The sequence below is a fragment of the Elaeis guineensis genome, chromosome 16, assembly GCF_000442705.2.
Source record: "Elaeis guineensis isolate ETL-2024a chromosome 16, EG11, whole genome shotgun sequence".
In the NCBI taxonomy this organism is placed as follows: Eukaryota; Viridiplantae; Streptophyta; class Magnoliopsida; order Arecales; family Arecaceae; genus Elaeis; species Elaeis guineensis.
The window spans coordinates 38,589,109-38,605,505 of NC_026008.2; the positions used below are offsets into that span (position 1 = coordinate 38,589,109).

General features: G+C 35.7%; 1 protein-coding gene across 1 annotated transcript; it reads right to left on the reverse strand.

Moving 5' to 3' along the window:
* Positions 1-2,448: 2,448 nt before the first annotated feature.
* Positions 2,449-11,071, reverse strand: LOC105059624 (endoplasmin homolog). Its single transcript, XM_010942994.4, has 15 exons — positions 10,915-11,071; positions 10,620-10,746; positions 10,367-10,520; positions 10,197-10,277; positions 10,000-10,111; positions 9,780-9,906; positions 9,522-9,660; positions 5,607-5,724; positions 5,308-5,489; positions 4,923-5,138; positions 4,643-4,808; positions 4,376-4,517; positions 4,093-4,243; positions 3,232-3,636; positions 2,449-2,973 (listed from the first exon to the last, which is right to left on the reverse strand). Exons 1-15 carry the CDS (start codon positions 11,042-11,044, stop codon positions 2,707-2,709), a joined length of 2,517 nt encoding a protein of 838 aa, XP_010941296.1. The 5' UTR covers positions 11,045-11,071; the 3' UTR covers positions 2,449-2,706.
* Between the last annotated feature and the right edge of the window lie 5,326 nt (positions 11,072-16,397).

Below are 16,397 nucleotides of genomic sequence, written 5' to 3' on the forward strand. Positions count from 1 at the left end.
GTCATTTGCATAATTTGAAAACTGAATAGGCTATGTTTGCTGTGAGAACAAGAATAATTAAAGTTTTGGGCTTGCATTAAAAACTCCTTAAATAAATGAATTTGCCTTGGCATTCCAGCATCTCCACTCAAGGGCTTACTCAAGTTCCAACTCTTATAAAATTCAGGGTTAATATTCACGAAATTCAGAAGGGATGAATATTACTTAAACTAATTTTTTTCCTAAATTGCATCTTAATTTGTATCTTTTGAGGGATGCCCTGCTATCTGAACCCACTATCTTTATGCGAATCCTCTAAGGACAATTGACATCATAGAGTGGTGATGAAGCACACCAGGAATGCTGTTAGCATGCATATATGAGAGAGAATTATACAGATTCATGTTTGGGCCTCGATCGTGGCTGAAATATATTACTGCTTACAGAAGGTCATGTATTCCACAAGCAAACTTCTAAACTGAATAACTATTGCTTATTAGCTTTCCATGGTAGTCTAATTCTTGCAGATTTTTTTTTCTTTGTTAGGCCCTAGTTATCATCACTTTTGGTTGTAGTGTTTATTTTAAAAACACAGAAACTGAGACAAGACTGGTGTTTGATAATTGATTTCTACTTTTATTATTTTTTTGAAAAATTGTAAAAACTAAAAATATGATTTTCAAATATTTTGAAAACCAAAATCACTTGTAATTATCATTGCTTCCTTTTGCCACCACCGCTTATTGTCCGATGCCAGTCATGAACCACCGATTGTTGTCCACTGCTAGCCATTGCCACCATCCACCACCCACCGCTGGCCGCCTCCACCATCGCCACCATAGCCATCACCAAATGCAATCCAAGTGACCACCAAACATGTTTTGGATTTTTGGTTTTGAAAAAAGTAATAACTGATTTTTATTTAAAAAAAACAATGAAAACCAAAAACTATAAGTGATGCATGATACTACCTTAAGCTATCAGACCTACTAATTCGCAATCTGTTAACTTATGAGATTCTTAGCAAAATTCTAATAAAATGAGCTAGCTCTACCTTGCTTTTAGGTTTATTTGCCTTGTTCTATGAAATGGCTTCAAGTAGTGGGGATCAAACTATAGCAAAGACAGTAATGAAGTCCAGTCAAAATTAGGTTGTGAGCGGGATTGGAACTTGGGTTATTGGTTCTAATCCAAATAACTTTGCTAACTACGCTAGCTGGGACTCTCAACTTATTAATGAATGCTAATTAACAGCAATAACCTTGTCATTCAAGATGAAAAAATTGTTTTACTTGAATTGCCTTGAATCTCAAATCATATTTGTTTTTAGGTAAATTCCCACTTCTACCCCAGTTTTCTTGTCAATTCCAAATCTGAGATAAGTTTTATTCTTATATCGAGTTACCTTGCAATTAATTAGTAAGCCATTATCCTTATACTTATAGAGCCATCAACAAACTTCATCAATGATAGCCTTCAATAGTACTACGTGCTTTGATGCTATATGTCATCCTTACTTTCTACAAATTTCAACTTAATATGAAATACTTAATATGCAATAAAGAGTGGCTCTCCATTCACTTCAATCTTTTGTTTGATTTCAAGGTGCGATCATTTTAATCTATTTACATATAACTTCACCATCAACGGTTACATGCCAACTCATCAAGTTGGTGAAGTCATTAGAGGTGGTGCCTAATAATCTCAGTTTGAATCCCATCCATACTCAGGTGGCTCAGTTGAGCTAATCCCCTCTCCTTTTTTCTAAAAAAAAAACTCACAAGCAATAGAAGGAAAAAATATGTATATATCTTCACGGGCAACAGGACATATACATCTCACATTCTAGACAATATATATATATATATATATAAATAATTTTAAATTGTTATATATATTATTAAGAGACAAATATCTAATCTTTACATAAAAGTAAAGAATGCAATTTCCCTGGTCATCTTAAAAGAATGGTTAGAATATATACCAGAAAAAAAGAATGGTTGGAATCGATTTGATTCTCTCTTTTCTTTTTTTCTAAGAGCTAGGATTTTTCTAAGATCTCATTTACACATTATATGAATTGGATAAGAAGAATATCCACCGAACTGAAGGTTGCAACTTCATTTGTTACAGACACAGACCACAGTATTTGGTGGAATACAACAAACCATTGTGTTCATGGATCACAGACACAGAACTGAGACACGGGGATGTCACAAAAGCTCTACCACCAGACAGTATACATTCCTTGATTCCCTGTCAATCTTTAAACCTCTTGGCTAGCATCAGTCCTGGAAGTACAACAAATATCACAACATAGAAGAAAATTTTGAAGCCACGACACATTCCTGTTGAAATTCGATGGCCTCTTAATAATTTGAAGAAATAAAAGAACATCAAACTGTTAGCTTCTATTAGCAATGACGTACTCGTTGGAAAACTAATAGTCACGCAAACAAAGGATCCATGGATGGGAGATACAACAGTGCAGATCCATAATAAAGCAAGAACACACTAACTGATGGCTGTGGATAGGCACTCAGTTTATCAACAGTACCAGTTGTGGATCAAATTAACTACATAACACCTCAAAATGTCATTGATTATGTTATACAGACTAGAAACCAGGCCTAAGAAGCCTGTCCTCTTTCTGGATGGCTCTCATATCAGTTGGTTATCAAAATCTCTAAACAAACAAGGGTTCTAGGCTTAACATGAACTACGAATCTATAATTCATCCTTCACTGAATATTCCTCTGCCTCCTCTTGAGCAGCATCGGTTTCAGCTCCCTTGGTAGTTGATTCCTTCTCTTCAGCCTCTGGTTCCTCTGTGTCATCCTCCTCTTCAACAGTAGCATCAGGGCTGATGTCCAGGCTCTTCTGCACAGACTTGTAAATGCTCGACGCAAATTCCTTTGGATCATTGAGGATGAAACCACTCTCCATGAGGGCTGTTTGGTATATGAGCCTTGCTGTCTGCTTCACACTTTCATCCTGTAGATTGTGTAAAGAATTTCCCTCAAATTCAAAGTAAAATACATAGAAAAAATGCTGGAATTTCAGGTGGGAGGATAAAGAGATTTTAATATATATCAGGAAAAAGTAATAAGAAATAGAAACAGGTCCAGTTTATCGGGAACTTATTCATTAGCATTGAAACATTTTGTTTCGAGGAAAAAAAGAAAGAAAAATAAAATAGGTTATGGGAAGAGAACTAGAAGGCAAAAAATCCAATAGCATCTAAGTTAATACCTTAGGATCCTGAGCAACTCTCTCACGGAGTTCTTTGACAATAGGATGCCTTGGGTTAATCTCAAGAACTCTCTTGCCACGCATGTACGCTTGCTTGCTGGCATCAGAAAGAGTCTGGGACTGCATAATCTTCTCCATGTTAGCGCTCCACCCATATTTTGACGTAACCACTACACAAGGGGTGTTGTCCAAACGGTTGCTTATCTTTACTGAGTCAACATTCTCACTGGAAAGAGCATTCTTCCACCAATCAGTCAGCTCCTTGAAGGACTCCTTGAGCTCCTTCAGCTTAGAGTCCTTTCCAAGCTTAAGACCCTCCTTTGACACATTCTGGAATTTTTTGTCTTCATAGTCCATCAGGTATTGCATCAAGTATTCATCAACGGGATCCGTGAAGAATATAACCTGCAATCACAAATTTATCACAGGTGAGAAAAAATAATTAGAGATATTTTATTAACACAATCAACATGTCATGAACGCCAGAGCATCTGAACAGAATATGCTTAAGCATGTGCTTTAATGAGTTCAGGGTTTTATCAGAGATTATCTGTGGATAGATGCATGGTAAAAGCAACAACTATTTTTCTGAAACAGACAATTAGTGGAAGCAAAATTGATATTGAATTATCATATTAACCAAAAATTGTTTGTTAAAAATATGATGCTGTAACCACAAATACAGTTGAAAATTTGAAGCCAGCGACATGCTTTAAATTTTAAAATCAAAAAGAGATACAAGAAATTAAGTGTATGTTCTGTACAGAACATTCATTCATCATCCTCGATTGTAGTACTTACATAATATGAGATTTTTTTTCCTCAAAAGTGAAAAAGAGATAAGATGAGATCATGTCTTACCTCATAGTCCTTTTTTGTAAGCCTCTCAAGGAATGGAGATTTCTCCAATTGTTCCTTGCTAGTTCCTGTAATGTAGAATATGTCCTTCTGTCCTGGCTTCATTCTGGCAATGTACTGATCCAGTGATGCAAGCTTGCCATCAGACTTGGTACTGAAATGAAGTACAGAAAGCATAAGAATTTTGTTATTTTACAAAATTTCTAACTACGGCATCCAAAAACAAAAGAAAAAAAATTAAAAAAATGCCATAAGGGCAAAAAGTTAGTATTAATGAAGGACAAACCTCTCAAATCTGAGGAGCTTAGCAAGGCGATTTCTGTTATGGGCATCCTCAATGATGCCAAGCTTAATGGATTTGCCAAACTCATTCCAGAATTTGGCATATTGCCCCTTTTGCTCATCATTCTCACTTGCTTTCTCTGTTTCTGATTTTTAATAAGAAATAAATATAATTCAAAAATTAACATGATTAGCCCCAGCAAAAATAGAGGCCATACAAAACAAAAATTAGAAATTAATTCAATTGTGAAACAATAGTCAATGATCATACCTGTCTTATCTTTGTTGCTGAACTCATCAGGATCCTCATCTGCAATTCGTCGAATCATATCAAGAGCCTTGCGGATTAATTTCTTCTTGATTGTCTTCAGACTGCTGTGCTGTTGAAGCATTTCTCGAGAAACATTAAGTGGTAATGTGTCTGAGTCAACTAGACCCTGCACAAAGGAAAAGAGTTAGGCATTTGAACTGAGATAAAGGACCTACCAGACAGCTCATCCTGATGAGAACAGACTACATGACAGATATTTATGAGAGTGCACTCTGCTTACCCTCAAAAAGCTAAGATACTTGGGAAGAAGCTCATTGAATTCATCTGAGATGAAAACCCTTCTAACATACAACTTCAAGTTGGACTTGTTGGTGTTGTAGTAACTTTCATATAGATCGTGAGGAGCCTTGGGAGGCACAAACAACAGTGCTTTGAACTCTACATCACCTTCAGCAGTAAAGTGGCTCCAAGCTAAAGGCTTCTCATCACTGAAATCCTGGAATAACAGGAAGAGTAATTCCATTAGAAAAACTAGTAGCCAAAACCCAAAAGGAATAAGCTACGTTAGCAGCAACTCCACTGAAGAAAGATAATTGAAAGCAAGGCAACTTAAACAAAGGCTGATAAAATCCCAACTTTCAAGCTAGGATACATTAATGTTTTACCTTCGCTAAAGAGTGGTAGAATTTTGAGTATTCCTCATCGGTAACCTCCTTCGGGTTACGAAGCCAAATAGCCTTCATATCATTCAACACCTCCCAATCGTAAGTTGTTTCCTTCACTGTCTTTGTCTTGGGCTTTTTCTCAGCACCTTCCTCTTCTGTTTCATCTTCAGAACTGCTTTCCGCTGTCATAAGAAGTAGAAACACATGCACTCAGGGAACATTTGTAGACCAAAAATGGCATCACGACTTAATTCAATCAAAAGAATCTTCAAAGAGGGGGAAATATCACAAGGCCATACATGTTTCTTCCTCATCACTAGATTCCTCCTCATCAGATGGGACTTCCACATCCACCTCTTTGCTTGCCCAGAGATATATGGGGAAGTTGATGAATTCAGAATACTTCTTCACCAACTCCTGCAATAAGATAGCTCTAAATGTAAGTATATAGAATTTTACTAGCACTATAACTTAAATATTAAAAAAAAATATTTCATGGGTAACATTTTTCCTGCCTGTTACTGCTATAGCATAAAGTTACGAATTAAAATTCAAGCTTGTTATGCTAGTTGGTCATCTAGTTGTAAGTTACCAGGCAATATAAGTGCAATACTTACTGCATGGGAAGATTTTCTTTCCAGGGCGAAATTACTGTATAAAAATAATCAAACTATAATATGTCGAGGAAAGAAGATAGGAGGACTATGAGGTTCCTCTCCCACAGCATAAAGCAATCAGTGATGCCTCAAATCTAGACAACAATAAAAATAAATGGTTGAAGTTACTTATTAGTTTGCATAGTCGGATATTTAATTTGAAAGATTGAAAAAGTGATCGCCTAAAATATCAGCTACAAGAACACCAAAATAATACCTCTAATACAAATCTTAAAGTCAAAAATACAGAATAGATCACATTACTAAATAACTACAAAAGCAAATCCTATAGCTCAAGCAGGTCAAAAAGGATTGTATGCTCAGCCCCCATGCGCTGCTCAACAGTTGGTTATGAAATTCATGTTGAGTTTTAAAAAGATATAAGTTGCTTGCATATAAATGACTAACATGTTTTTAGGTAGATTTCATAATTCATTAGGACATCAAACCAAGGGAGGCATACAATCAGTAGGAACAAGTTTTCAAATTTGTGTTCTAAAGCAAATCTCAGCCACCTTTATGCTCAACATCAAAGCACTGTGCTTGCATTCATTAACAGAGATATATATTCTGAAATTTATTCAAAGTCTAAAAACTTATGATCAAAAGTTAATACCTTACTGGGTAAGGATCAAAAAAAGTTATAACTAAAAGTCTAAAAGTAATTATGAGATACATACAACATTTAAGTTGGATGGCTACTGACAGGACAGGCCCAGTTTCAAGCACAACAGATGCAACCAGGATCGAAACAAAAGTTGCTAGAAGCAGACTTGGATCAAACATTGTGATCAGTTTCAAATATGTTTTGGATATGAATCACAGGGGATCTTATCATGTCACATGAAACAAGTATAATATATTTTTCCACACCCACCCCAGTCCTCAAACTTACAACATTAACGTTCTGCTAAGAAGAATGTTTAATGCCATTAATCATCAATTTATGTTGTCAATAACAACATCATATACAGTTGTTAATTGATCTTGTGTGGAGTGTGCTGTTAAATATGCCTATATGTTGTTCTCCTTGTTTCTGACTTCTGTAGTATGTCTAGGAGACAGTGAAATAACCCGATCTGAGCCTGTTTCCTATGGTCCATGTTGCATGTTTTGGACCCGATACAACCAAGGAAACCAAAGGCCACAAAATGATAAATCCCAAACCAAACATTGCCCAACCCAAATGGAAACAGGTTTCGCTTGAATTCAAATTTTCAACCTGATCCAACATATATCAGACTTGATTGAGCATTATCATTATCCCACCAGACCCGCTTGCAGCCCTATGTAGCTTCATTTTGCTTCCACCATTTAATCATTAAAAGCATTGAAATGATTCTGATGGAACATTGAATTTCAGACAAAATCTCAAACTTTATAGATTATTGGGACCCAAACTCCAAATTCAAATTTGGCAAACGATTGACCACCCTGAGCTCAGCAGTACATTTCTCATGCAGAATATGAACTTTGATTTTTTGTGAAAGAGTAGTAAAAAATATATATCTAGTAAAGAAGAAAAAGAAACTGCAAAGTGGCGACCACAGAATAAGCATGTTTTTGATTTAAACTATATGAAGTACTATAAGTTAGTGCACAAACCCTTTCTACACCATGGTTAAACTCATCTAGCAGATATGGCAAAGGCCTACACAAACTACTGCCTAGACTACAATACAGCCTACTTTATGATCATACTCACTGAATTAGGATCTGTAATTAACTCTGAAAAAAATCATGTGAAAAGTGCAGATATCTTCGGCAGAAAATTACATGATTTGTGATAGAACAAGCTGGACAGACAAGCAAGACGAGATAACTTCAACAGATATGGAGAAAAAAACAACAGTTCATTTTTTATACAATTTGCAACATACTTATTAAGCCCTATACAAAATAAAGTGAAGCTATCAAACATATTGCAGTATGGATTCTCAATAAAACAAAATACTGACTTCTAATTTCTTGTGCTGTATATAGATGATTATGTCATAACAATAAGATGAAAATGGGTCCACATGGCATCCATGCAAGTGGATATATTTGAGTAAGTAAAAATTTCACTAAAAAAATTCTAATATAATTTTTTTATATCAAGGAAACTTGTGTTTTAAGATGCCAACTGTAACTCATTAATCAAACTTCAAAATTACAATGTTTTATAAGAAAAGTAAAAAATGACATCCTTACAATGTGCTCAAAGAGAGAATTGATACACTGGTTATTACATCATTAACAAACCATTGAATAAGTGCAATAATGTAACACATGCAATTTCAGAATCATTTATTGGCACATCTTTTGCACATGGGTTTAACATAGTACTCCATTTACTCTTGGGGACATCATCAGATCAACCACAACAGTAGTACATAGGTCAGAATGCCTGAAATATATGGTATAGCCCCCTAAGAACTAGCATAAAAATCAATTCAGAGAATTAAAAAAAAAAACTCAAAACAGCTTTTTCATAAAAAAAAAAAAGGTATTGCTACACAGTTGTATAATCCCAACTGGTACTTGCTCTCCACATCTATAAAATACACAAGACAAAAGCATCCAAAACAGCATCACAGATATGCAACAAAACTATGCAAATATCACATACTAAATAGAATGGCAGTGCAATGATGAGACAACAGGGCTTGGGCCGCCATTGTTAGAATTTTAAATCCTTTAAAATTTGTTTCCATTCAAATATTTTTCACAACTGCAGTGATCATTGGACTCTTCCTCCAGTGTTTCAGAAGTTTCTAATTGGTGGGCAGAAGGGAACTCGGCAGTACTTTTGATCTTTTTCCATCACAACTTTGTATGTGGAAACCCTGTTATCTATTCTATGTTTTTATCCTCTATTTTATATTTTCTATAACCCTGTTCAAAATAAGCTTTTGGATCTTACAGATGTTCACTAGGACACAGTGGTTCACTCTCAATTTGTTAGAAACTTTCCCATGACTTATCACATCATCGTTATTTCTTCTCTACTCCATTATGGTTCTGTCTGGGGCAGAACCCCAAAGGCCCTACTTTTTATCACTTCTTTCTTTCAATATGTTTTTTATGAGTTACAAAAGGCTGCGAGTTCAAAGATTTTTCTGTCTATGTTCATGTGTGTAAGAGTCAGAAGAGGCAGACATGTTTATATCTCGTGAATAGACAAGCGCAAGGACCTGTGCACCATGAGGGGCTCAAACGACATGCATAAACATGTCTTCACAATTTCTCTATCTTCTTCTTCGTTTACATATTTGCTCGTTTGTTTTTTTACCATTTGCTGGTTTAATTAATATAAATCCTACACTGACTCTAAAATAGGAATTATTTCTAACAGCAACAAATGAGAAGATCTAGCACATAAAATATTATGTTTGGGAACAGCAGGACATGATCTGGTGGAATGTGATGTTTAGACAGATTAAATGAATAATTAAAAATAGCATCCTCTCTAAAAATAAGAAATACGATTATAGAAAGTTAACGTTAAATGCTTCCAATATAAAGTTTAATCAGTTGCAGAAAAAACACGTAATGGAAGCACCAGAATCTACCCACCTTCAGCTTGTCTTCTTCCAAATACTCCTTGGCTTCATCTCTGAGATGGAGCCTTATTTCTGTTCCACGTCCAAGGGGTTCATTCCATGAATCCTCGGAAATTGCAAATGACCCATCAGCCTTAGACTCCCATACATATCTGAAAGACAACAAAGCAACACCAATTATCATTTGACCAGGACAATTTACACCATTGAAAGAAAAAAACTGCATCTACATGGCAGATTACATATAAAATAAACGGCTATATATCCTTACTGTTTGTCATCATTGTGCTTGCTAATGACTTCAACATAATCAGCAACCAAATAGACTGAGTAGAACCCAACACCAAACTGCCCAATGAGATTTAGATCACCCCCTGTCTGCATTTTCTCCACAAAAGCTAGACAGCAATATAAAAATTAGAACAGTGTGTACTTGCTAGCATTACAGCGATCACGAGGACTTAAGAGGTAAATAATAACAGTAATGATACCTGAAGTTCCAGACTTCGCAATGGTTCCTAAGTTCTTGATAAGATCTTCTTTCGTCATACCAATACCTCGGTCACGGATGGAGAGGATCTTCTTTTCCTTGTCTAACTTAATCTGCATCCCCACATTAACATATGTTTAACCAACCGAAAATCCTTTAGAACATACTAAAAGTACCCTTTTTTATAACGCCACTCACAAGGATCTCAAGCTTCGTGTTGTCGCCTTCCCCTAAGATCTCCTTATTGGTGAGAGAAAGGAACCTGATCTTATCCAATGCCTACAGAAAAAAAAAAATTAAACAAATAAAAATTAAACAAAATCACAATTTAACCATAGAAGGGCGAAAATTTGGAGAAATCCACTCACATCAGAGGCATTGGAGATGAGTTCTCTCAAGAAGATGTCCTTGTTGCTGTAGAGGGAGTTGATAATTATATCCATCAGCCGAGAAACCTCTGCTTGGAACTCGAATTTTTCTGCATTACTCCCCAGAGTTTTCCTCGAGATCGACTCCGCCTCTCTAAAAGTTAACAACAAATGAGAAAAGATAGCATCTTTGAAATCCAAACAAATCAAACAGAGCAACCAAAGAGAAAAGAAAACGAATCAGATCAAATACCTCTTTGCGACATCAGAATCAGTGGACAGCCCGCCAGGAACGGCTCCAAGCTTCTCCTCCACCTTCGGTGGATCCACGAGCTCGTCCGAGTCGCCACTGTCCTCGGCATTCGCGTGTAACTTACGACCTACAACATCCGCAACAAATCAAATCAAAACCAGTTCCAAAACCCTAAAAATCTACCCAAAAAAAAAAATCGCGCAGAAGAAAACCTCCACGATCTAAGAATCTATCTGGTGCTAGAGAGTAGCAACAGCAGTAGAGATGATCCACAAACCCTAGATCGTGTGATTACCTTGATCAGGGAATGAGGAGAGGAGAAGGAGAAGGAGGAGAGCTGAAGGGAGCGCCCACTTCCTCATGGCGATCAAACCGGAAGTCCGCTTCGCTTTCTCTGGTTGGAGACTGCGAGGGAGGTCGCACATAAAACGGACGCTGCTCTGAGAGGGCCGGCCTCCGGAACTAGACTTCCACGCTCGACTTACCCCGTGAAGATTAACCCATCGTGCCAGCATGGACGATCAGACGGTCGATAATTGGAGTTGCCACGTGGCGAGATTCTAATGGAGAAGTATCAGTCCGTGACGTGGTGATGTTACTGATGCAGTACTGATTCGTTATTGACTCGTTTAACTAGACTTTGTTGTTCTGAACGGACTATGGGATCTGGACCGCACATTAGATGGACTTAGTCTCATGGACGGTGTTGATGGATTCATGAGATGAAGCTCTGGTCCATGGGTTTTGCATCAGCGATTCGTGGCGTTAAACGATTGGTGGTCTCCGTGGCCCTTGACGTGGTTGGAGCCAATCTGCTCAGATTATAGCCATGAGTTTGGGACCATTATTTGTGACTACTGACGTACTAGTTGGTTGTGCTGCAGCTCACGAGCTCAATTATGGTCTCAAAAGGTGGTGAGTGCGGAGTGTTGGGGCATGGAAATCGGTTCTACGGTCTTCAGATCCCAGAAGGACCCGGTTTGGGTCAACAGGGCATAGGGACGGGCATGGATTTGAATAGCGATGCCTGAGGACTTGACCATCCACTCCAGTGGCCAATGTCAGGCTTATGAATGCATATAGACTCAAAGAACTTCTTGAAATAATTATTGACTCTTTATTATTGACTATTATATACTGACAAATACTTTTGTTGCTGTTTCATTGATTTATTATGCTAATTTTTTGAATATTAATAGATGCTTTGATTCATTATGATAAATTTTACTGTGTTTTAAGTTAATGTTTCTTCAGAAGCAACAAATAAGGTTCATCGGGACTTTTATTTTTCTTCTTCCCAAAAAGATTTTGCATGGTGTTGGATTGACTCGAGTCACGCTTAGAAAGTCCATTCGATTCACAAAAACTAGTCAAATTATATTGCATTATTCACGTGGATGATTAGAAAATATTTGGTTGGGATAATTAAAGTCCGAAATAAGAATTAGAATAGATAACTCTCATTCCCACTATTTGATTAGGGGGGAGTTTCATTTTGATTTTTTTTTCTGAAGAATGAGAATGATCTATTCCTCGCGTAACCAAATTTGACCTCATTTCAACGGAGTCAAATCTCATTCTAACGAAATGAGATTAAAAAAAAAAAAATCATCCGAACACAGCCAGATGTAGAGCTCTTGCAGGCCCGACAGTCCAAACATTCGACCTTGCCAAGCACCTCCGCCTCGCCCTCAACCTCGCCCGCAAGGCCGCCGCTCCCCATGATGGATCACCCGCTGGCTCGAGCGCCAGATGCCTGCCCATATCCTCATTGATGTCCACCACCTCCACATCGAGTTCACCATCCGCTTCAACCGCATCAAGCGCCACCTCCAGGATGGTGCCCCCATCGCCACAACCGCCACCACGATGACCATGATGAAGCCGACGATGGTGGGGGTGGCGAAGATGATGGAAGGGCTAGAACTTGGGGGAGTGGGAGGCAAGGCGGTGCTGCCGGTTGGGGCGACAGTGAGGCTCCGAAAGGAGAGGGTGAGGGAGATATTCATGGCGACGGGAGGCAGCTGGGACGTGATGGGGATTCGTGGGATCCGAGGAGTGGAAAGACCATGGTAGGGTTGAATCCCTTTCTTCCCTTCTTTTTAATTTCTTTTTTTAAATTTTTTTAAAATTTAATTTTTTTAATTTTTTAAAAAAAAATTAAAAATACTATTAGTATGTTTAATTTTTATTTAATATTAACTTTTAAAATAATTAATTTTTAAAAAAATTAATTAAAAATAAAAATAAAATTTTGAGTTGATTTCAATTGCTATTTTTATATAAACCAAACCACAACAATGAGAATCATCCATTTCGAACACGAATCAAACATTTCAGAGGATTAGGCCATTCCAATTCTGATTTCAATCTATTTCAATTTTTATTCTGATTCTGATTTCGATCGCGAACCAAACATTCTTAGAAGATAAAAAATTTTAACGGTGGGATTGAAATCTTATTGGAATATCAATCAAGGAGATCCCAACCCAGATTGGAATATTGTGCAACGTGGAGACCGTGATTGAGTCAGGATAAAGAAAATTTTCCTTTTTTGGAGGATCTTAAGTGGATAGGAGTTGAATACAACTTTGTTCCTAGCCCTCTAATTTTCCCAAAACGTACGCAAAGGAGTAGATTGAACTTGAAAAAAGTTTTTGGTAGAAGGATGTCGAATGAATAAAACCTTAGGCACTTTGCCAAAAAAATTAAGTCCTTGATCACATCCCAAAGTCGACAGCTTGAGTAGTAATGTCCAAAATCTTGAAGTCCTTGATCAGACGCGACTAAATAGGACATGGCCGGTTGACTTGACGTCTGCACCATCGTAAGGACAAATGGGTCAGCTAGGCCTCCAGAATGAGGTAATTCAACCACGAAATAACCTTCCTCCTTTATGAATTAACTGGGCTTTTTTTTTTACCCTGAAGGGTTCGCTTAGTTGGAGTGTACCAACATACAAGATAATTTAACGATTTATAAAAATTATTTATTTAAACAAATAATCATAAAAAAATACTGAATTGATAAAAAAATTATTTAAAAATTAATATCGAAAAAAATTATTACATTTGATTGAAGATAATCCTATATAAAAATATGATAAAATTTATATATATGGTTTTTAAATATTATTATTTTTTAAATATTAGGATAGCGTTATCATCTTTAATTAGTTTTTATATAATGACTATAATCATATAACCCTTTGCATAATACCATCTCCATCTTAATTTTTTTACAAAAACTCTTTATTTAATGAATTTGGAAAGACATCGGAATAAATTCAATGCTTATATATATAACTTTATTAGATATATTTTTATCAAGTATAGATTATCACCATTCGAAAATTTTTCAAATACAAATTCTGTGATATTTATTTTATCTTCAAAATTATTATTTTTATTTTTTTATTTTAAATATAATAATTTGATATAAAATTTATTTTTTTATGTCAAATTACCTCTAAGCAAATGGATCCTGAAATCCGAAAAGCTGTAGCTACCAAAAATCTTTGCTCTGTTAATACACTTTATCCTTGTACCTAGAGCCGTCAAAATGGGCCTTAGCCCGTGGGCCGGCCTGTTTAGGCCCTTAAAATAGTAGGGCTGGGCTAGTATTTTAGCAGTCCGTTTAACAAAAGGGCTTTTTAGCCCGACCCGTTTATGGTCCGACCTGTGAAGGGCTGGCCCGTCTAGCCCGCGGACCAGTCCATTTTTTTAAAAAAATTATCTTAAAATAACTTAACTACTTAAAGTAATTAGTAAGTAACAAATTATTTCTAAAATATTATTTTTCTCATTTCTATGCCTCATTAGTCATTACTAAAAATCTTAAGAACAGGGACTGAATTTCAATAGTTGGACTCAATGTTATTTGAATAATATTTATTACTTCTTGGTTTGTTTGATTTTGTGGAGTTTAATTAGTCTGTGGTATTTTTTCTTATGGAGAATAGAGATTATGATATTATTACAAAAATTTTGAAGTTTTTTCATGTTTACTTTTAGTGTTTTAAAATTTGATGTAGGGATTGATTTTATTTATTTATTTGATGAAGTATTATGTTTGAGAGTTTTTTAATTTATTATAATTTTTATAATTATTTTAATTTTTTTAGTGAGCTATAAGGGTTGGCCCGTTTAGGCCCTTCATTTATAAGGGCTAGGACTGGGCCGCCTATTTGATGGCCCGTTTATCAAAAGAGCTTTTTTGGTCCGGCCCTAATGGGCACGGTTTGTGAAGGGCCGGGCCGGTCCATTTTGACGGCTCTACTTATACCAAAGTGGTTGTTTGGTGGAATAAATGCTGGAAGGTAGCTTTAATTTGTTCAGGCAACTAAATTAGATATAATTATAAATTCTATCATTGGTTGTTTTCAAAAAATATTAATTTTTATAAAATTTTAAATAATTTATAACAAATTAATTTATTTACGGTATTTCCTAACATCGAGTGATAGCATCACATCGCTACTATAATCATTAAAATTTTATGGAGCATTTGGTAGCATGTAATTCTGACAAGATTACATATAATTTTATAATAGATAATCAGATTATATTGTTTATTTCGTTACTTTCACAGGTAATACTGTATTACATGTAATGCAACATTATCTCAAAAGGAAGTAATATGATTATTTAGGAGAAGATGGCTATGTGATTACATGTAATCTGACAATCCTACAAATTTATAATAAGATAACTTCAGAACTAAAATACCTCCATCAAAATAAATCAAAATAAATTATGAGTAGTCCCAGTGGGTAAAAATAAAAAAAAAATATAACGGTTAATATCATAAAAGATGGTTGGTCTCAAAATTAAGTTGTTCCTCTAGAAAAAAGACAATAATCAATAAGGATGGGATACTTTGAAGAAATTAGCTTATATTCCATGTAATATAAATTATATATCAAATACTATAATATAAATTTTTTTATAATTTTATAATAATATTATTGTATATATTAAATATTATAATATAAATTTTTTATAATTTTATTAGATAATTATATTTTTTTATAATTTTATTATCATAATAATATTATCTATATAATACATCAAACGCCATCTTAATACCATCCCAAATAGCAACAAAAGTGGGTTATCAATAAGGATTGGGAAGTGCTTCGTAACTGTCATCCTTTTTAAATCATGTGAGGTTGCTTGCCGAAAAACATTAAAAAAAAAAAAAAAAAATCATGTTTGGTTAGGACTTACTAATTAAGTAGAGCAGGAGGCAACTTCAAGCTCCATACCTATGAGCTAGAATTTATGTTCACTAGACACCAACCACTCTTCTATCAATCATAACCCCATCAACCATAACCCCATGACCCCACTACCGGTGGTTAAAATAAGGCTGCTCGTATAGACAGCTAGCACGCATAGAGAAGGTGGGCCCGGATCCTTCCTGAAATTCCCCCGAATTTATGATGTCCCTATGTTTAAGATAGCGATGAGAGAACCCCACAAGAAACATACCACCTTTTTTTTTTTTTGGCAAATATATAGACGATACCTTGCACCATGTCTAAAAATTCCTTCCCCTCTTCATTTCTCTAGAATCCAATCCTCCTACCTCCACACAAAACACATACACACACACACACAAATATATAAAATAAATAAATTAAATATATATATATATATAATTCTAATGAAGAATTATGTCCCACCTAACCTCGGAGGTACACCACAAAACGCGACGGGATTACATCCTACGTGATAGGCGCTGCTAGCCATAACTGGTCATTTTTTATACATTTTA

Excerpts from the sequence above, each read along its gene's own strand:
- LOC105059624 (XM_010942994.4), bottom strand. The coding sequence starts at position 11,044 with ATGTGCGACCTCCCTCGCAGTCTCCAACCAGAGAAAGCGAAGCGGACT. Across the intron at positions 4,809-4,922 it reads AGTATCTTAGCTTTTTGAGG|GGTCTAGTTGACTCAGACAC; the intron begins GTAAGCAGAGTG and ends TCCTTTGTGCAG. Across the intron at positions 3,637-4,092 it reads TTACAAAAAAGGACTATGAG|GTTATATTCTTCACGGATCC; the intron begins GTAAGACATGAT and ends TTGTGATTGCAG.